This window comes from Centrocercus urophasianus, unplaced genomic scaffold, assembly GCF_019232065.1.
Source record: "Centrocercus urophasianus isolate 14NV4802_14NV808 unplaced genomic scaffold, USGS_Curo_1.0 seq_9, whole genome shotgun sequence".
Classification (NCBI taxonomy): domain Eukaryota; kingdom Metazoa; phylum Chordata; class Aves; order Galliformes; family Phasianidae; genus Centrocercus; species Centrocercus urophasianus.
In genome coordinates, this window is record NW_024885532.1 from 2,984,692 (window position 1) to 3,006,625 (window position 21,934).

The 21,934-nt window shown below is 36.3% G+C and overlaps 1 protein-coding gene across 1 annotated transcript in view; it reads right to left on the minus strand.

The window, feature by feature from the left end:
• The window catches only part of GPC5 (glypican 5), a gene marked incomplete at its 5' end in the record, with an annotated part of 595,668 nt that overhangs the window by 496,192 nt on the left and 77,542 nt on the right, over positions 1-21,934 (minus strand). The window contains 4 exon segments of the mRNA XM_042838694.1: positions 100-188; positions 190-226; positions 3,045-3,178; positions 20,515-21,215. Of these exon segments, the coding sequence (XP_042694628.1) occupies positions 100-188; positions 190-226; positions 3,045-3,178; positions 20,515-21,215 (961 nt within the window).

Below are 21,934 nucleotides of genomic sequence, written 5' to 3' on the forward strand. Positions count from 1 at the left end.
AAAAGGAAAGGAAAAGGAAAGGAAAAGGAAAGGAAAAGGAAAGGAAAGAAGGAAAGAGAAAGAGAGGGAGAGAAAGACAAAACAGAGTGGAAAAGGTACTTTTTTACAACATCTTCTCCATTCCAACATGGCAGACCATCAAAAGCTGCCAACTTATTACCACACAGCTGATCAGCCAGGCCACCATATAAAGGCTCTGTAGAGGCGAAGGTGGCTGATAAATTCTCTGCATGGAGGAAAATGGAAGCAATTGACAGTGTCAATCAACAGTATTATGCACTACTGCACTTGTGCATTTCTACAAGAAGATACAGAATGTGCTTTTTCTAATATTGTCTCTTGCTTCCAATGATTTTTTAGCCAATTTTCTGTTACCTAAGTTTGATTCCCTCAGATACATTTCAGTAGTTAACAGCGTTGATACTTGCATTTGTGAAAATTAAACAAAACAATTTGTTCATGCTCTGGAACAGGAATTATTTTCCTCCACTCTGAAATTTTGTCATATAGTTCTAATACAGCTTGCACTGATACACTCGTAGAAACGTACTTTTTTTTTTTTAAAAAAAAAAAGCATAGCAAATTAAAAAAAAAAAAAAAAGGTGGTTATTGTCATCTGTTTTTCAGCACTATCAATCTGTCACAATCCAGTTTTACAAGTAATAGAGAGAGTACTGATTACAGTTTTGGAGCAATTCAAGATTTAGGTAAGATGAGTTTAAGATGTAGACATTAAATATTTAGAAGATATTTAAATTACTGTCTGAAAAATGACATTAATTTTATCACCCTATGCTGCTAAGTTATAAATTATATATTGCTATTTTGAATAATCGCCAAGATGCCCAGAGCTTATGGTAAGTTTTTATACTGAAATCAAAACAAATTAGTGTTGTGTTTTTTTTTTTTTAGTTAGTATATTTGTAACTGAATTGTGATATTTATGTTTATAATTTGTTTGCTTATTTATTGAAAATCTCTTCCTGGGAGACCAATTCCTGCTGTGAAAAATTAAAATACTTTTTTATTCTGGTTTAGAATATCGCAGTATACTGAGTTATCTATGACCCACAGGCACAAAGGAGAGTGGTGCCAACAAATTCTGTACTCTGTTCTATAAATCCACAATCTTCAGTTCATTTTACCTTATTGAATGGTGTTTGGAGTTGTAAAAAATGTTTTTAAGTTCTAGACATTTCCCAATGTTTAGTTATCTTAGATCTAAAATAGCATAAGGAATTCAATTCTTAGTTATTGTTTACTAAAAACTGACAGTGGTAAAACCTGAGTATTAGATGCAGTCTATCATTAGAATAGCAGAATACACAAAGCATAGGGATTCATAACTACTATAACTATTTAATGCAAGTTGTTTGTATTAGCATATCTAAAACTGCAGTTCTGAAAATATCAGGTAGAGAGACATTTTTGACTGCATCATAAAAAAACTGCATATGTGCAACATATTTTAAATACATAAATATGATTCATCTGTGCTCCTCCAACCATGGATGGTTACAACCTGTAATTTTCTGTCCGCAAAGTTGCATTTTCCATTTTACACTGAGTGTGACTGCTTTTAACTATGTGTTGGGCTAATGTTCTGGATGAAAATTAGGGATTAGAGTCTTCTCACAGAAAATAGCTGGAATTTCTTTTGTACAGTCAATCAATCCAATCAACTCCATACAGAAATGGAAATAAATTAGCTGCTATAATATCTTATGACAAACTGCATTCTAACAGAAAAGTCAATTATTCAGTTTATTAGCAAACACAACCTGAAGATGAAGTTAATATATAAGTAATAACTGATTTCAACCCCTGTAGATGTCTGACCAAAGTAGTTAGAAGGGCAGATGGTCTGAATGTGAATTTTCACATCATCTTCTAGATCAGACAGCATGTAATTACAGGCAGTTGAGCACAAATATGCAATTATACTCAGTGGAAGCTACTAATATTTCTCATCTATTTATTTGGAAATATTCTTGTTTGTTTGTTTGTTTGCTTACAGTTTCACTCTCCTTGCTAAAACCTAGCTAGGTTTTGGAGGAGAAAACGTTGCATATTTTTAATATTGTATGTTATTCCATAAGGTTCATCTGACAATTCCTACAGTCAGAAGCAAAGTGGAATTTTTTTTCCTTCATGTACCACACAGTGTTAGAAATTATCTGCTTGGGATGCTGAAGTTTAAACTGTCTGATAGTGAAAATAATTTAGGAAAAGGTCAGATAGTGATAGTCCAACACATACTTCAAAATATAAATTTTCATCTGCAGCTGGACATGAAGAAATTAGTGAACATTTCATGGAGCCCTTCCGTTCATTTCCTTTTCTTACAGTCATTGTCATTGATCAAGTCTGCACCATTTGGGAGAAACCTGTTCTTTCCTGCCGAACTTGTGAATGTGGCTGGGAGATATACAGCAGGTAAATAAAGTGGTTGAATGGGAGAACTGTGCTTCCTTAAAAGCAAGCTGTAAGCAATTGCTGAAGTTGCTCTTCTCCTTGAGGAATTGTTAGAGTTGCCATGGGAATATAAAGAAAAACATAAAGTGATTATGACAAATGAGGAAGGAGATGATCCAGGAGGTAGCAAGTGAAGGTGAAGTGAACTATGTAGTTGCTAATCTGAAATATGTGCCAGTGGATTTTGAAATCACTTCCCCGTGCCCCTCCTCCCTCCCAGCTTCACTGTTTTTTACAGTCCACTCCTCTGATGTCCCTTAAGTTTCCCCTGAGGTCAGCTCAGACACATTTTTACATCATGGAACAGTCCCAGATGAAGTCAAATGTTAAAATACAGTTTTATATTTTCAGTGTGCTAGCAATGGGTAAACATCAACCGCTTAGCCACAAAAAAAGTGCCTGTGGAATAGATATTGACTGATGAAATTCTGTGCCAGTCAAAGCAAACTTCTTTTTTGCATCTCTTTCCCTTCATTATTTCATGCCATTCCTTTGAATATAATCTATTCTGTTGTAAAATTAATGGCTTACTTTATTCTTTCTTTCTGGCTGTAAAACTGATGTCTTACTTTCTTCTGCTGGCAAGGGTTTCCTCAATGTCTCTTGAGAACATCTTCAGCCCCTGGTTATATTTGTTCTGATCAAAAGAGCAATGCAGAGACTGTGTAGGCTTCTTTACAAGTGGGCCACGTACCTTGTTCACCTAAAAGGAAAACAGACATTTAAGAAATGAAAAATAAAAGTATTAAGAAAATACATGTTAAAGAACATATGTAAGAATTTTATTTATTTATTTATTTATTTATTTATTTATTTATTTATTTGGTATCTCTTTATTCTGTTTAAGTCCATTTTAACATGAAAATCTGTGGACACATCATGAAGATTAGCTAAGAAAAATATCATCAATTATCATAATTGTCAGCACTGTGCCCACAGAGAAGGCAGAAAACACACAATTGTATTTCATTTTGTTGTATAAGAAAAATATAAATGAAATCACTCCTTTTGAAGGAATACAAGATGAATAAGCAAGTTACAAAATGTGTTTTATTGATGGTGGCTGTCAAGAAAATGTACAGCTATGCAGACAGTAGCAGTAACCTCAAAGATCAAGACATGTAATGAACAGCAGCATATTTCCATTTTTCAGTAATAAACTCCAATCATATTTTTAAATATGCATTGAACTCTGTGATTTCTTATGGAGTTGATGAATTATTATGGCATGTTCAGCACAGTTACTCAGAGCATACAGTGAACACTTAGCATGATGGAAACTTGCATTACAACTTTGGAAGATGTAAATTTAATGATCCGAGATGCATGTTTAATGATTCAGACCACAGACAATGAAAACGCTAACTGATTTTTTATGTCTGGTTTTCTGATCTACATTTCAATACATATGAATTCACATGAACTTTTAAATGTGATACTGAGCATTTTCTGCTATGAAGGATATCAATCCATGTTCATAGCTCATTATTCTTCCTAGTCACTGAAGAAAAGTAATTAATGCCATACCTACTTGTTAAATAAGAGATACTTCATGCTGAGGATCACATCAGGCAAGATATTAAGCAGACAAAACAGTACATATCTTGTTTGCATGCTCTACTGAAAAACTAATACTGTATGTGATTTATTAAACTTTGATTTCAATACATAGTCAACCTCATTAAAAGAAAAAGTAAGACAGAAGAATTCAGGGCTGATTTAAAATAAAATGTCATTATCTTTTACTTTGACTGAAATGAACATATAAAGAAAACCAGAAGTTTTTATGGCCACAGTGCCTGGTATGGACAAAGCCCATTTTATAGATTATATGGTTACTTCAAAATGCTATCTAATAACTGATTACATGGGCTGAGAGTGATAAGACAACAGGGAATGGTTAGATACTAGGAGGATGTTTTTCACTCAGAGGGTGGTGACACACTGGAACAGGTTGCCAAAGAGGTTGTGGATGCCCCATCCCTGAAAGCATTCAAGGCCAGGCTGGATGTGGCTCTGGGCAGCCTGATCTAGTTGTTGGTAACCCTTCCCATGGCAGGGGAGTTGAAACTAGATGATCTCTTTGTTGTCTTTTTCAACCAAGACCATTCTATGAATCTATTATTCATTCTCTTTGAGTGAATGTCTCAAGAAATGCTTTGTGAATTTTGCATTCACTGATACATTTACAAGTAAACCTTAGTTTCAAATATAAAATCTTTCTTAAAAAGTAATCTTAATCTTAATTTTTATTTATTTATATTTTTTTTCCCCAAAAAGATCTGTATGGAAAATTCTGAAAACAGCATTAGTTAAATTGTGAAAAGTGCTTATAAGCACCACACACACACCTCTGCCATTACCAAAAAGTACACATTGTACTCATAGCGCTAAGAGCTGTTCTGTTGGTATCAACATCTCTCACAGCTGGAAGTTACCTCAGTAACCTTTAGCAAAGTCACTTACTTCTTTGGACATTGTTTCTGCAAGGGGAACATGTACAAGCAGGATGAGCATGTACAAGCAGGTACTCTGAGGATGTAATTGTCTATTACACTTCCCATATCTCTTATATTCAAAGCCTTGGAAACACTGCCTGCCTGTGTGGCTGACTAGTGTGGTGTCAGTTACTTCTTGTTAAGTGCAGCACACAGTATCATTCACCCACCTGTCTTTTTTTAAGTGCTCACCATTGGCTGTCATTTTTGTGTCATATTCAAGACACTAACTGTACACGAGTGGCAAATGGACTTCAGCCTTCCTCACAGGCGCAGTGTCTTCAGTGAGCTGCTGTTGTGTCCATGAAAAGGTCATACAGTATTACCTTGCCTTCAGGTGCCCACTGTGTCTGTGAACCAAATATTTCAAAACTGAAATGTCAGACTTTCATGTCCCAGTAGAAAGCTGATGATACACTAATAAATAAATAAATAAATAAATCTAATAAAGTATAACAATGTCTATAATATTTAATAAATGTCTACTTATTTTGAAGATGCGTTCTTCAAGTCTCCAGAATGAGTACATGGCACAAGTATAAGGCCACTTAGTTTATTTCCACTGCTTTCAGGAAAACTATAACATCCATTTGACACATTGTTTCAGTCTTTGGGCTGCAAAGTTAACCATCCAAGCAGAAAAAAATAAAAAAATAAAAAAAAATCACCCAAAATCATCCAGTGCTATTACTGCCATTCTTCAGAGACAAAGACAGGAATAACTTTGAGAGAAAGGGAGCGCATTCACTACATGAATGATCATTTTGCAGCAATATCTGATCAGAATGTATTCTTATCATCTGCCACTTCCACTGAAACATTTCCACAAAAGGAGAATTTCCTGACCTCAAAAAATAAAATAAAATAAAATAAAATAAAATAAAAATAAAAATTTTACAGTATAAAATGATTCTCAGAGGGAACTGAAAATACCCTGAGGAAAGTGAGACTGAAAAAAAATGCCTCAAAATATTATTCAAAAGAGAATTACAAATCTTCAGGAAGAACTAAAAACTGCTGCAATATTTTAAAACAGACAAGCCCATGCAATTTACTAGATGCTTTCTTTCCCCCTCCTTTGGTCAAATGTTCTCAAAAAATACTGAACAATATGTAAAGGCTTACAAGGAAATCTCAGAAAATTATGGAACTCCTGATTTTCACAGTTCAGACAAACCTATTGTCATTATACTTAGCATGCTGTTATTATGCACAATTTGTACGCCACAGTGTGATGACTGGGTTAATTAAAAGCTCTTATAATAACCATGCAGTTAAATTGCAATTAGTGCCACCCATGAACTTTATGGCAGTTTGACTTTGCGTGGTGCAATTCAGTAGAACATCTCTGGCTACACATCGTTGGGAAAACTTGAATATCATAAACCTTTGCATTTAAAGAGGACTGGACAATGATGTGAGCATTGTATCAGTAACAGTGAGACACTGTTCTCTAGGTTGGTGCCTTCAATAGGGCAAATCAGTCACATTCTTCAAGACTTTTTACCACTTCAATAATGTTTATTTCTGACTTCATCATTTATAGTGAAATTATCTCATTTCTTCATTGATTCTGAAATGTGATTATCACTCCTTTAATTTAAATTTAGATTTAAATCACTCATTTAATTTAAAGAGTGAAATAAAAGTAACATGTGCAAAACTGGAAGCAAGCAGGAATTTGACTGAATGAGAGAAGATTGCTGAGTGAAAGCAATCACAAACAGTCCTGCAGAAGACAGAGGTGCTGTACAGGTAGATTTGGACTTGATAAGTATCATGACTGCCTACAAATATGAAGGAAGATTGAAAAAAGAAGGTATGTACACAAGCACACAAGTACGTATGTACATATGTGTGTGTGTGTGCAATTATGTATGCGTATATATCCATGGGTGAACACAGATATTCACAGAAATACTTTTTTCCATTGCATCCATATGCACAAGAAAAGAAAATAATTAGAGACAAAAAGATGAACAGATCTATCTGATCTAAATAATCTAAGATGCTAACACACATGAGCCTGGTATTCACTAGTGGCAGTGACACAGTACTGACACCATGGTACTGATAAAGATGATGTGCCGTCCCATTTAGGTTTATGTGTACAGCATTGGGACACAGAGAGGTGCTACAAGTACACTACATTAGGTACCAGAACTGGTCTATCTCCCAGATGCAGGAGTTCACACCAGCTCCAGGCCAGCAGAAAAGTTTGGCAGTGACAGTACTGAAACAAACTGAACACACAGTGCTCTGGCATACTCCAAATCAGATAACACTAAGTCACAGTGGTTAACTGTGCCATATCTTTAAACCATTCCACCATGCCAGAAATAGGCCTCAGGAATCCTGAGATCTGCTGCTCCAGTTTTGGTCACAGGCTGTTGCAAAATACTCTGAAAAGATGAGTATCTTCTAGTTGTGCAGTGTGCCTGTAGTTTGCTTTCACTAGTTCTTATGTATGTACCTAGAATGAGAAGGAAGAAAACACTTCTGCATACAAAACCCCCATGGCTTAGACTCAGCTGTAGCAGGGAATTAGGACCAGGAGTCTGAAAATTGCCCTTTATTTGACACCTGATTTTTTCATGTCTGTGCACTTGTGTAAGTTTTTGTGAACATGTGTGTAAGCTTTTGATAAATATATATCAAGGATTTCCTGTTAATGTTTCCCATTCACTAGACTAGAACACAGTCTCTCAGACTGTAAGGTACTAGAGAGGTTGTAGTTCATGTATGAACATAAGACTAATTTTCTTTCATGCATATTTCAGTTACTGATCAGTCTGATGGCCTTCAGATGTAGCTATCAGAAATTTGCCACCATCCCTTGAATTCCCTGGAATACTGGTGAAAAAATGGACAGAAGTCCAATGGCTCTAAACAAAAGCTACAAGAAGATGGCAGAATGACTGTTTGAAAATATGTTCTTTAAAAAAAAAAAAAAAAAAAAAAAAAAGCTATTAAGTGGGCTATAGTTGGTTCCCTGGGAATGAACAAGTGCATATGTTCCTTGAGAAACAGATTCTTGAAGTCACAAGTGTTTCCAGCAACTTCAAACTAGTCAAAATTTATCCAGAAACACAAGTCATCACGTCTACAACATTTCCTGATTCAGATTCAAAACTTGGAAAGAGATGTGTGATACTTTCAGGTAGATAGATGGCTGCATGTCAGTCAGAGAAGCTTAGTAAGAGCAGTACATCACATCCTGTTCTGCACCTTGTGCTGCCAGACAGTCACTGCCTGCTGCAAGGGAATGTTCTTCTTACCAGGCAGCTCTGAGCTTTGGCACTTTTTGATCCTTTAACAGGTAAAAATGAAGATTTCTCCAGGTCATATTAGCTTCTCCTTTTAACTTATCCAGCCAAGCTCCTGCAACATACGTCAAGATATCACCACATTTGGTTTAATGTGATTTTCCTTCTTTCAGTAAAACCACAAGAGGGAGCACCAACATTTCAGCATTTCCAAGCACTTGAGCACTCTTACATCTAACAGATGCTGGCTAAATATCATACTTCCAGTGCAGTGAAAAACGCATTTTAATATGTGAGAGAGTGTAGAGGTGTATGAAATTTTAAAGGATTCCCTAAGTTCAAGTTCTTGAACACCAGGAAAAAAAATATTAATTAAAATAAGACTTTTTTTTCTGCAGAACAGGAAAAGCACATTAATGAGACTGTTAGGAATGAACAGTGGAGCATTCCTGGTATTTAAAACATAGGCAGATCATTGAGAAATACTGTATTGTTTTCTTTGTAAATGTTTTGTTCTTCATCTATGATTGTCTCTTTCTACACCATAGCCTTGGGGTTCTTTGCAAGACTTCTTAGACATCAGAACATTAAAGTTACAGCAGCAACTTAAAGTTTTGTTCATTTCACACATACGTTTCATCATTTTACAGAATTTAAGAGAGAAATCCAACACAGCTTAGACGGGGAAAACATGAACAGTCTAGAGAATTACAGACTGAAGTTGATAATTAGAAAGATGTTGTTCGTTAAATCTAACTATGAGTCTACCTAGGGTCACCAAAAGCCTTTTCAGGCATGTTGCTCACTCACAACACAAAACATATTACAACCTACAATGCATAATGAGTTTCTGAAAGCAAGACAAGTTGACTGTGTTTGCCTCCCTGCACTTCATGCTTACATTTTGTGGAAGGTTGGCAAAATTGTAGAGGGGAGGGCATTTTTGAAAATAACACAAGTACACATTTACAGTAACAATCAGAATGTATTATTTCACTTAGTGTAAGATGCTGTCAACCATTCCTTATATAATTGGAGGTCCATGTTTTTACGATAATAAAGAATCTTAGGCCACCTGAAAAAAATGAAAAATGAGAAGAAAAAAACAAGAAACTATTAATGCAGCTAGCATTTCTGAGAGTCTAGTATTTCTTCCCCCATTCCAGATTACTTAGGAGATTAGTTATTTTCCTTCTGGTATTAAGTGTTTCAATGTCTTTTCAACCTCATCTTTGAACCTGGATAAACCAGTTTTCTGTGAAAACCTTTTATGTGTACAAGACTGTCACTTATTCACACACACATACATATTATGTAAAGTACCACAAAATATCTATGTATCTAAAAAAATAATCTGCTTTAAAACATCTGGATTTGCACTCATTGTTTTTCTCTTCCAAAACAAAACTCCCATTAAAGAGCCAACCGAGAAACAGAAGTGTGCTCTCCTCCACTTCTTCCTCTAAAAAGAAGCGTGCTCCATTTCTTTTTCAGAATGAAAGAGTAGAGAAAAAAAAAAAAAAAATAAGACAGCCTACAGAAAGTTCTCATTTTACTTCTTCCTTTACACTTGTTTATGCATCCTACTTGCCTTGTGGAAAGGAGTGCAAAGCCTCTTTTCTTTTTCTGCAGACACAAAGAACTGGACACAAACATTTTGAATGTGCATTTTGCCTAAATTTTCCCTAACTTCCTGTCAAATGCTCCCTGCCTCACTGCCCTCCACACACACCCAACAAAGGAAAACAAACAAACAAACAAACAAACAAATAAATAAATAAATAAAACAACCAAACTTACATTGATGTCTCTAATATTTCCCATATCTTAATTTTAATACGGAAGTGCAGAAAACTTAATGACCTAAGTTATTTCAAACTGTGAAGTAAACTTGATTTAAGCACATTAAATAGGAATGCATAGTATATACTAAGATACTTGGCAGTCTATACTGAATTTACCTTATGTAAAACTGCACTGTTCAGTGTTGCTTGCCAAGCCATGTCTGTGTTGACAGGAGCCATGGGTTGACGTTGGCTGTCTAGCAGACCCGCACCCAGCTGCTCTATCATTCCCCTTCCTTGAGTGGACAGGATGACAAAATAAGATGGGAAAGTCCAAGGTTCAAGTAAAGACAGGGAAATCACTTATCAATTACCCTCACTGGCAAAACAGAAAACTGGGTAATTAAAAATAGAGTAGGATAGTGACACACATACAAAGTACAAACTATAAACACCTTCCCTCCAGCTCCCTTCTTTCAAGGCTCAACTTCACTTCCATCTCTCCTATGGCAAGCAGCAGCACAGGCAACTCGTAAATGGGCGCTGCAGTCAGTTAATAATGCTTCTTCCATGCCTCTTCCTCCCCTGCTCCTCCCCTGCTCCAGTGTGGGACCCCATGAGCCACAGTTCCTGCCAGAAATCCTCCTCCTGGGACATGTATCAATCAACACAGCGATTTGGCAAATAGATTGAAAATAGTACAGGGTGTTTCAAGAAGGTATGAGACACAAACTTGAGACTGGACTTGAATCTTTTCTCAAAGATAAGAAATAGATTTTTTCTCATTTCCGTAAATGAAAATCTACTGAAAGAAGTGGAAATGGTGCAGCTAGAAACAAGTATTGAAAGCTGTGCCACCATGCACTCAAATTCTGAGAACCAGAGAAATGAATGTAGCAATCTAGACATGGTTTCATGGTTTCATGTTCTAACACATTCTTGACAGACACAGGTGCATCCAGTGTTTGCCACGTCTGACACTGTATCATAAACTTTAAAATAAAGACACTACCAATATTATGTACAATATTCATTAATTTTATTTTCTAGTTTGCATTTGAGAAGTAATGCCCTGCTAAATGAAAAGACTGGATCATACACTAATACATATTTTTCTAAGATGCATAATGTATATATAGTACTTATGGATGTATTACTGCTTCTGCTAATATTTTACCCATGGCTGGAAATCTTTTTTCTATGCATTTACAGCAAAGAAACCAATTACAATGGAAAAGGAGACAGATTTTAAGCAGAGTTCTACAGTACAAAGTACACAATGGGGATTCTGACAAACAAGAGATAAGGGATAGGTTTACTACTGCTTTCATTTTAAATATTGTAGCACTATAAATGTCCATGCTGTTTTTTACGTATTTTGTCTTTCTCTGGAAAACACTAGGCTTAGTTACAGAATCTATAAAACAGCATGAGCATTTATAGTGGTAGTATATAGTGTGTTGTGTGTTACAGAAACAAATGAGATGATGCAAGAAAAAACAAATGGGAAAATGGAAAAGCAGTGTCCCAGGGAATGACCTATTTTGCATAAATTGAAGTTATATAAACATAGTCTGTTACTCATACTTAATACAAAAGTCCTTCAACCAATGTCTGCCATTCCTTATTCTTTGTTGACGATTATGATGTATATATGAAGTGTATATTTTCAAACTGGTTTATGTTAGACAATTAGATTTATTAGAATTTAACTTTGGTGTCCTCTGTATTTCACTTTATAGTTAGAAAAAACTTATGAATTGTCTATCATTTATCCTATCAATATCACTGAACTTATATAACGCCCTGCAAAACCTCCACACAAAAGTCCTATTTTAACTTATATTTTTATGTTCTCTGTTATTAATACTCATCTAAAAATGTCTCAGAAAATCAGTGCCTTAAAGTCATTTTAAAATACATTATGTTCCAATATAGCAATCTCTAACAGTGCTTTATATTTTCACTTCATTTGTGCATATTTGTGCTTAACTTTTTTTATACAACCATACATTAAATATGTATCCTTTATACATATGTGTATTTACAATAGCATTTTCCACGAGTTTTCTCAGAGTTTTTGTAAAAACATTTGTCAAAGGCTACCACAGCACACTTTCAGGTTGCCTGGCATGGGGGAGATGTGAATTTCTTTTCTTGTAATGTATTTTCCTTTTAAAACTGGCTTTCTGTAAAATTTGCATCAGAATTTTACATGCTCTGTTTGCACTTATTTTCCTGAATACATGCAGAAATGGACTGCAAATAATTTTGTACGTTGTTTTGCACTGTATTAGTATGCATAGGTTTCATGCAAAAATTATGAGTATGAGGAATTGTAACCTTGCCTAAGACACTAGCTTAAGCATCTAATTTCAGCAAGACCAAGAGCTGGGTTCTGCACTTTGGCCACAACAGCCCCAGGTACTGCTACAGGCTTGGAACAGAGTGGCTGGAAGACTGTGTGGGAGAAATGGACCTAGGGGCGTTGGTCAATGCTCCGTGGAACATGAACCAGCAGTATGCCCAGAAGGCCAAGAAGGTCACTGGCATCCTGGTTTGTAGCAGAAATAATGTCATCAGCAGGAGCAGGAAGATGACTGTCCTCTTGTACTCAGCACTGGTGAGGTCACATGTTGAGTGTTGTATTCAGTTTTGGTCCCCTCACTGAAAAAAAGACATTGTGGCCCCGGAGCATGTTCAGAGAAGAGCAACAAAGCTGTGAGGGATCTGGAGCACAAGTCTTACGAGGAGCAGCTGAGGGAGCTGTGATTGTTCAGTCTGGAGAAAAGGAGGCTCAGGGAACACCTTATTGCTGTCTACAACTACCTGAAGGGAGGTTGTGGCAATGCGGGAGTTGGCCTCTTCTCCCATATAACTAGTGATAGGATGAAAGGGAATGGCATCAAGTTGCACCACGGGAGGTTCAGGTTGGATATTGAGAAAAATTTCTTCTCCAAAAGAGTAGTCAGGCACTGGAACAGGTTGCCCAGGGAAGAGGTTGAGTCCCTGAAAGTGTTCAAAAAGCATCTAGATGTGTAAGAGACATGGTTTAGTGGGGAAATACTAGTGACAGGTGGATTCTTGGACTATATAACCTTGAAAGTCTTTTCTAACCTTGGTGATTCTATGATTCTGTGATTCTATGTTTCAAATTTCTTAAGATACAAACATTATTCTTGTCCTTACTCCATGTTCGCAGACCTCAGACCTCAGTAAATATAAGCTACTTAAATAAACAAAAAGGAAGAATAAAACCAGAAAAGACAGGGTCATCAAACTGTACTGTCATTAAAATAATCAGAAGGTATCAGAGGGAAATAGCACAGGCAGAGAGGTAAAAGGACAAGTGAAAAAAAGTAGCTTATGTCCTAAACAATCTCAAAAAAAATGAAGGAATAAGCTCAAGAAGATACTTCAGCTGCTGTATCTGTCAGATCACGTGGTCTCTAACCATGATCTGAAAAGCAGTAGTGTCTACACCCTTCCATGAGTGTAGTTTCCCTCCATGGAAGCAGCATCCTCTGGCCTGGCTGCGAGAACTGCTGCTGGCTACTCTGCCCATCCCCTGTTGCCAGCTGCCACCTTCCTGCCCTCCCTCACAGTGACAGATATTTTCTTACCAGCAACAGATTCTCCCCGATTGATGCCAATGAGGTGCTTAAAAACAGCTACAACTTACCCCATCTGCAATGTACACCGCATTCTTGATTAGCTATGGGATGTTGCTGACAGTGAAACTTGGCAGAGTCTAGTCTCCTCTACTGCTGCTGTAATGTAAGCCTGTAAAGAGCAGAAGGTTGACAGAATGGGGGGCACATTTTCCTCAGGATACCTATGCACTCTCCCCATCTTTGCTCACACACCCATTCTCCCTAATACTTTGCATCCTATTTCAGAAAAAAAAATAAAAAAAGAAAAAAAAAATCCTTGTTTGGAGTTAAACACAACTGTTTTCCTTTCCAGAAGTAAGTGCAAGCAATGCCCCATACGTACTACATGGACATACATGCATACTTATATAGAAAGTGTGATTTGACCATTCAATGACAAAAGTGTGCTATGAATCATTTGCCTCCCTGCAGTCACCCTGACTGCTACTTGCCACAGAGCTGAAGTATGTGAAGAGAAACTGAGCAGGGCCATCCTAAGATACAGAGTTCTGCATCCAGTACTGACAGCAATTCTCCTTTCTGCCCATGCCAAATGCAACTGGAGACTTGTGTTACATGAGGCTCTCTTGTGCAGAGAGAGTGAGGGGTCCCCAAACAGAACAACCGTAGTGATGACAGAGGAGCAGGAGCTTGTGTAGAAGGAAGTCTAGGATATGAATGTGGTACAGTCTCTGCCCTCAGGCTGCTATTGTTTTACTACAGAACTCCTTCATAAGGGGAGGGGATGCTGCCTGCACACCTGCAAGTGCTAGAACACACAGGAGCAAATGAATCGGAGAATCAGAGATAGATGCAGTCAACTGGAAGAGCCAGCTAGATATTTGTCTAACCTTACCTACTTCCAATCAGATAAAGCGCACCTAAACTGTATGCAATCAGTAAATTTATCTGCAGTTTAAATACAAACAATACAGATAATAAACCAAAACAGTCATAAATTATACAATTCTGTGTAATCTGCTTAATGTGTAAAACAATATGTGATCAGGTTACTTTACAGTAACTGCCAGCTTTGCTATAGTATGTATGGGAAATTAGGCTGTGAAATTGTATTTTCATTTAATTAATTCTTTTAATTTCCTTTCATTTTTAATGCTTTTATTTCTTCTTAGCTAGAGTTGAGATCAGTCTATGCCATTTCATAAAAGCATTTGAATAACATTTTAATTATGTATATTTAGTTTACAAACAATAAAATCTTGAATATATCCATTCCAAATGACGTTTGTCATTTAAATTAAAAGAATCAGAGGATTGATATAACAAGAGAAAATGCATATTACTTCCTCTTAAAGATTTCAAAATCCAAAATTAAAAGCTGTTTGAATGATGCTAAAGACATGAAGCACAGTAATGAAATCCAAAGAAGCAAAGGCAAAGCCTTTACAAATCTTGCAGCATTCTAATACATAGTCCTCAAAATCAGGGAATGATGGATTACTGATTCCTCCAGCAACAGTAAGTTACAGGTAAAACAGTCACTGTACTTGATAACAAATGTGTATCTCTTCTGCTTATATACTTCAAGGTGCATTGAAGCATATGGAAGTAGTAATAGAAGACATTCATATGGCAGTCTTATTTAGACAGACTGAATTGTTTTACAGGAAATGTTTACTACTTTCCTCTTTTATTGTATTTGCCTGAATCTTTATTTTTAATGAAAATGCTTATAATTTTTCTTCTGTTCTTCTGCTCTGAATTTCCATTAGATGGTTAACTCTTGAGTTTTTCAAGCCAAAATCAAGTGCAGACATTAGTAAAGCTTGGAAGTACAGCCTAATATTTATCTTGTGGTAAAATACTGTATCTCTGATTCTTTTCAAATCCACAACTACTTTTAATTAACTATACTATGTATTCTTAAAGGCATCTAATATAGAATTTCTCTTCAGGTGGGCTGAATATAGCTCTTTGTGATACCTACAACTTTGTTTTTGGGTAAGTGATGGATTTCAGATGTCTTTCATGATCTGATTTACGTAGCAGATTTATAATTAGCATTTTCAAATATCAAGACCTCTTTAAAATAGGGTAATGAAGATATTATTTCTAATATGTTAAAGTAGCTTCTGAACTTATTTCATGATTGACTAACTCACTCTAAGGAAGCAATCAAAATGCAGTAGGTAGGAAGCAATAGGCAGAGTACTGACATGTTTAGAGGTATAAAAAAAGTAAATAAATCAGATTTAGATACTAAAGCAGTGGATTCACAGAACAACTACTTCAAAAGACACTGACCTCTTGCATCTCTTTAAGTGCCTGAATCTAATAAGCAACAAAAGTTACTAAGTATCTAGGTACGGTACTTCCCACAATTAGAAATACTATTATCAGGTCTCTTGTCAGTAGTCATGCATACTCCTCCTCCAAAACAAAACTGCAATTATACTACAGCTTGCAGGTATATGTTGTGTGCATATTTGAGATCATCAAAACATGTTTTTCATCACCTTCTTCCTATTGCTTTTTTAAATCTCTGGAATTAATTGGTTTAATGCACTTAAACAGACAGTTCATTTTCTAGGATGGTATTGAATAAGGTTGTGTGATTTTTCATCAGAGAAGCTTCAATAAAAAGTAGCTACATAAAGCAGACCCTAGCAGGAACAGAAAAAATTAAAATGAATTTCATTGATAATGTTTGTGAATAGCTCTTGTCATAGGAATAAGAAATTCAACATGTCACTGTTGCAGCAGTTCGGGCTGTTTATGTGTTTATAGCTAGTCATTCCAAGCAAAAATAATAAGGAAGAAAAGATATAAATATAGTGTATTACCTTCTTACTGCCAGCATCCTATAATACAAGAAAAATGTGTTGTTGTTTTTTTTTTTTCTAGTATGAATGACATTTAAAAAACAAATAAAGAGAGCAGACAAAAGTCTCTTTCAATACAATGTAATCATGCCTATTTTCAGAAGACACATAACTTTGAATTTCTTTCAGGATTAGACTAAAATGGGGGGAAAAAAAAAGAAAAGACAAAACTTCAAAAAATTTGTCATTTTCATTATCTCGAACTATTTCAAAAGCTATCTGGTACAAGTCCACAGAGATTAGAACATCGTGAGCACACACTGCTTTTAAAAACCCCATTCCAAACTTTTGTAGGCTTGGTATTACGTACAAAAATAAATGCAAGAATGTAGAAAATTTCATTGTAAGTTCATCACTTCCACATTAAGGAAATATCGGAATCTGTTGCATAATTTTATTTTTTTCTGTTATGTTCCTGATTCCCACATCTTTGTATGCATATAGAGTTTTCCACGTCACGGTCACATACTTAATTTTCCTCCAGATACCAAAAACCATGAGTGCCTAGAATATATAATGAACAACTAATCAATATTTCTTTTCATCTCTTTTATTCAGCAATAATCTCAAACAACATTGATCTTTTGGCATTCAAGAATGATATTTTAATGAAAAGTTTAATTTAGAGAAAAGATTTTAATTACAAAGCCTTGTTCTTTTGCTCTTTCATTTCCTGGTCCCATCCCCTCTTCCTTCAGCTCTTGCCTCAAACTCATTTCACCTTCCCTCAGGTCCCCCGTGCTGCATTATCCAGTGCATGATAGCACGAGTTCTCATGCAGTGAAACAAAACCAGAGATAAGGCAGACTTCCCCCTGCACCAAGTAAACTTTCATCTGCCTAATCACCATTCACACAGAGGAAAGGGAAGGAAAAACATGTTGAACACGGTGCCAGAGCAGAACCTGCAACCCAGGTGAGACTGGTTCAAGCTGCCATTGAACCACACTGTGAGTGACAGAGAAACCTACCCTTACATGGCATGGAAACCTGCTATTAAACCATGCATAAGGGGAACAAAACATGAGACTCTACCACTAATCTATACATGCCAGAAATGACAGAAGGATCCATCCAGACCAGAACTTCAGAAATCTCACTAAAAACTCTTTTTCCTTCTGCCTTATGACTGAGATGCAACATCTAACACAACAGAATGGAGGTGACACTGCAGAGATGGACCTGGGGGTCTTGATAAATGAAAAGCTTAACATGAGCCAGCAGTGTGCCCTTGCAGCTCAGAAAGCAAAATGGTATCCTGGGCTCCATCAAAAGAGGGTGGCCAGCATGGACAGGGAGGTGATTGTCCCCCTCTACTCTGCTCTTGTGAGGCCCCACCTGAAGTACTGCATTCAAGTGTGGAGCCCCCAGTACAAGAAAGACAGAAAGCTGTTGGAGAGGGTCCAGAGGAGAGCCACAAAAATGATCAGGGGACTGGAGCACCCCCCTATGAAGACAGGCTGAGGGAGCTGGGCTTGTTCAGCCTGCAGAAAAGAAGGCTGCAGGGTGACCTCATTGCAGCCTTTCAATACCTAAAGGGAGCCTACAAACAGGAGGGGAATCAACTCCTTGAAAGGGTAGATAATGGCAGGACAAGGGGAAATGGTTTTAAGTTGAGGGAGGGGAGATTTGGGTTGGATGTCAGGGGGAAGTTCTTTACAGAGAGAGTGGTGAGGTGCTGGAACAGGCTGCCCAGAGAGGTTGTGGATGCCCCTTCCCTGGAGGTGTTCAAGGCCAGATTGTAACTGTAGACAATGTGGCACTGCTTTGCTGACCTAAGCAGAAAAGTGAATAGAAAGCTGTTGTGTTATGTAGGCATTAATGGTCTTTTCACACCACACAGATCAACTTAATGTACATTAGATTTGAATACAGATGATCATACATGTTAGCAAGAAATACTTCCCATTTAGTTGTATCTACAAGCATACATATGATTCTATGAAGAACTAGATGAATAAATATATCAGCAAACAGGATACAATGTACATTCTTACATTAGAATTTGCGTATGCATATAGTGTATCTCCATGCATTTTAACATTTTTATTTCTCTATTTGCTTCCTTGAAACTAAAAAAAAAAAAAAAAAAAAAAAAAAAATTATTTATTGTGATGAAATTCAGTTTTAAAAATGCAGAGACCGCTGAATGCCTAAGGAAGCCATTGTGAGCTGGCTCATAATCATCTTTCCTGTGTCAGGATCACTAATGCATTATCTAAGTTTTCAGCAGATCATGAGTCACTCTGGAGATAAATAAGTAAGTAAATATTGATAGCCAATTTCAACAGAATTCCTATCCTCTTCCTACGGAAGTTGAAAGACTATATTTATTACATGTCAGAATCAGCCTAATGCGTGGACAAATCTGAACTACACTGAAGCCATACTCAGCAGATCAGTACTGACCAACTAGATCACTGTGTTTCAAGGGATCAATGCCTCACAGTCTTACTGACTGAATTACAAATGAAAGAGAGAAAAGACTGATCAACTATAACACAGAAATTAAGTTAGGGATACCACAAGGGTTTATGAATAGTCAAAAATGTCTCTTTGATGCAAACGGTGAAAGATGAATTTTTTAGTTATTAATGTTTGGAAATAATTCTATATAAGAAGATCTTACTGGAACAGAATTCAACAGATGATCTTCCAACAAATATATTGGCACAAAATAAGAACATTTAATGTTCCTTCTGTCTACTAAAGAAAAGGAAGAAGGAAAGCATAAAATTTTTAGGAATATAAAACCAAAGCATCTTGGTTTAGATCAATCAGAACAGTGACTATATAACTCTTCACCCATTTAATTTTTCATTAAAATTGAATGAAACATATTATTTTGGAGAATGAAATCTTCCATTTTGAAAACACAAGTGTCTTAAGAGTCATTATATCTGGGGCAATTATGGTACGTTATTCAAAATTCAAATTTAAAGCTTAAGAAGGGAGCTCTTTTCATACCAAGTGACCCAATATGAAAAACAAGAAAGAGGACCTTTAAGCTTTGAGTATTCACTTGTTTTTCTTAGCTTGAACCTGAAAACTGTAGGGTAAAATATAAACTATCTGGAGAGGAACAGGGACTATCCCTAAAAAGCATGTGCAGCCCTGGAATTAGACAGACATCAGTGAACCACCTCTGAGTCAAAATGTTAGTGAAAAATCTTTTCAAAATTCACAGTTTCTCTTAATAAAGTTCAGCAGCATGAGACTCAAGTAGATAAAATGGGAAATTCCTAGGAAAGGACAATATCCCTATTAGTCACTGACTGCAAGCAGGAGGAAAAACCCATTTTAACAGACTGCAGATCTTGCCCCAATAACAAATGAAGAATTCTCTGTTATACTAGGTCAAGTTGTTCTGGAGTTTGTATCAGCTGCTTAGCAGAAGAAGCTGTTTCCCCTTCAGCTAATCAAATAAGGAAGAAAGTTGTGGTACCCCTTTAAGTATGACTGACATGTCAGCTGACGCCAGACCCCAGAGGAACACAGGCATGAACAGACCTGTATTTCCCCCAAAATGAGCATGTCACTGCCAGTGACATCTGCATGCAAGAATACAAAGTACTTCTAAACAAAAAGGGTGAAGAAATTGAAGTTTCCATTTGATTGTGAAACAAAATTTTCTTTTACCAAAATTTTGAAAATGCTGTGACTTCATGAGAACAAAAAAATCAATATTACTTCAAATATTTAGAGAACTCTGGTTAAACTTCTTTTATTTTGAAAATTCTTCACTATAAATAATTTCAAAATGTTGAAATCTGTACTTGATGCCAAACTCATGAATAGAGAATGTGAAATAAGAACTTCATGTAGATTATTAAAATACATTAAAATGCAGTGTTGGAAAAATACATTGTTGAATAAAGCTGAATTTGGATACAAACATATGCATTGCTATAAAAATGGCCAAACAAGTATTAGTTTTTAGTGAGACTCTTTTTGGTGGCATGTATGCACCAAGCATGGCTAACAACAGCTTCTTACCTGCTCAGTTAATTCTGGTCCATTGACACGAGCTTGCATGAGAGCATCATTAACAAGTGAGTGAAAGTTTAGAAGCACATGCTCAATGTCATATGTTCCAAGCATAGCACTCGAGAGCTCTTCCAAGGACTGAATATATCCCTGCCAGTGAAGGTCAATTTCTGCCAGGTAGGCTAAGCAGCCTCGGATGACACTGAGGCAGTAGCCCACACAGGGCTTACTCAAAGTCAGCCCTTGGCAATGGGGACAGTATTGCACTCTCAATAAAGCTCTGCTCCAGTCTTTAGAGGAATGCAGATGGTCTGCTGTATTGATTACTTCAATCCCCAAATTCAGAGCCTGCAGGAAATTCCGGCTGGGTAACAGTGATATTCCCATTTGTTTTATGACTTTATTGGGAATGTTACCAAAGGGCCTGATATCTCTTCTTGCCATTTGGAGGCACTGTGAGTATTCCAGTGTAACATCAGTCAGACGGGGGTTAACCATGTGATTGTAGACCATTGGGAACAGGGTGTCAAAAAATCTGTTGACAAATTCCTCTGTACTGATGTCTGTGCCAAATACAAAGAGTGCAACGTCTGTGAAAAACTCCTGAACACGTGTAGTAGCCTCAGCCTCAGCAGCCATGTTTCTATATGCATTGCAGAAAAGTGTGCTTGTGTAATTCTCAGACAGTTTGTTGAGCATTTCAAAGGTTTCTGTAATTAAAAAAAAAAAAAAAAAAGGTTTAAGTAATCAGAAATTAGCACAAGAACTTAAAGCAATCACGCAAGGATTGTTTTTACTTTTCATTTATCCTGAAAGCATTTTTGCAAAGACGCTTAGAATTTATGAGGAGATAAACTACACAAAAACTGTGAAAACTACATTTTCCGTTTAGACAAACACCTTACAAGTAATATTACAATGGAATAATAATCCATTTTCTTGGAAGAATGAATTATTAATTAAGCAGAGTCTAAACAATTATAAAAGGAAACAATTGTAAGCTGTGTTGTTAAGCTGCTAAATACAATGAAGCATTACTGTAACTGTCTACATATATACATACAATAGATCTCCCAACCCACAACACATTCTGCAACTTGCAATGATACTGAAATGCTTTTAGTCATTCTCCTTCAAATCACATCTCTATCCCTAAAAGGATGGGCAAAAGTAACATTAAACAATAGAAACATCTCTTCCATTCCATTAAAACTTAACTTTTAAAAGATGAAAAAGCTCATCCTCTTGATGAAAGAATAAGAAAGGAGATGTACTAAGCACACACGAGAACATATTTTTAAACAATGCTGATTAGTCTGGCAATTACTATTGTCGAAGTGATGGAAGATGCAGAATTGCTCTCAAAGCCTCAATATCTCAACAGGCTGTAAGTTTCATTCATTTGAAACTGAAGTAGCTATCTTCATAT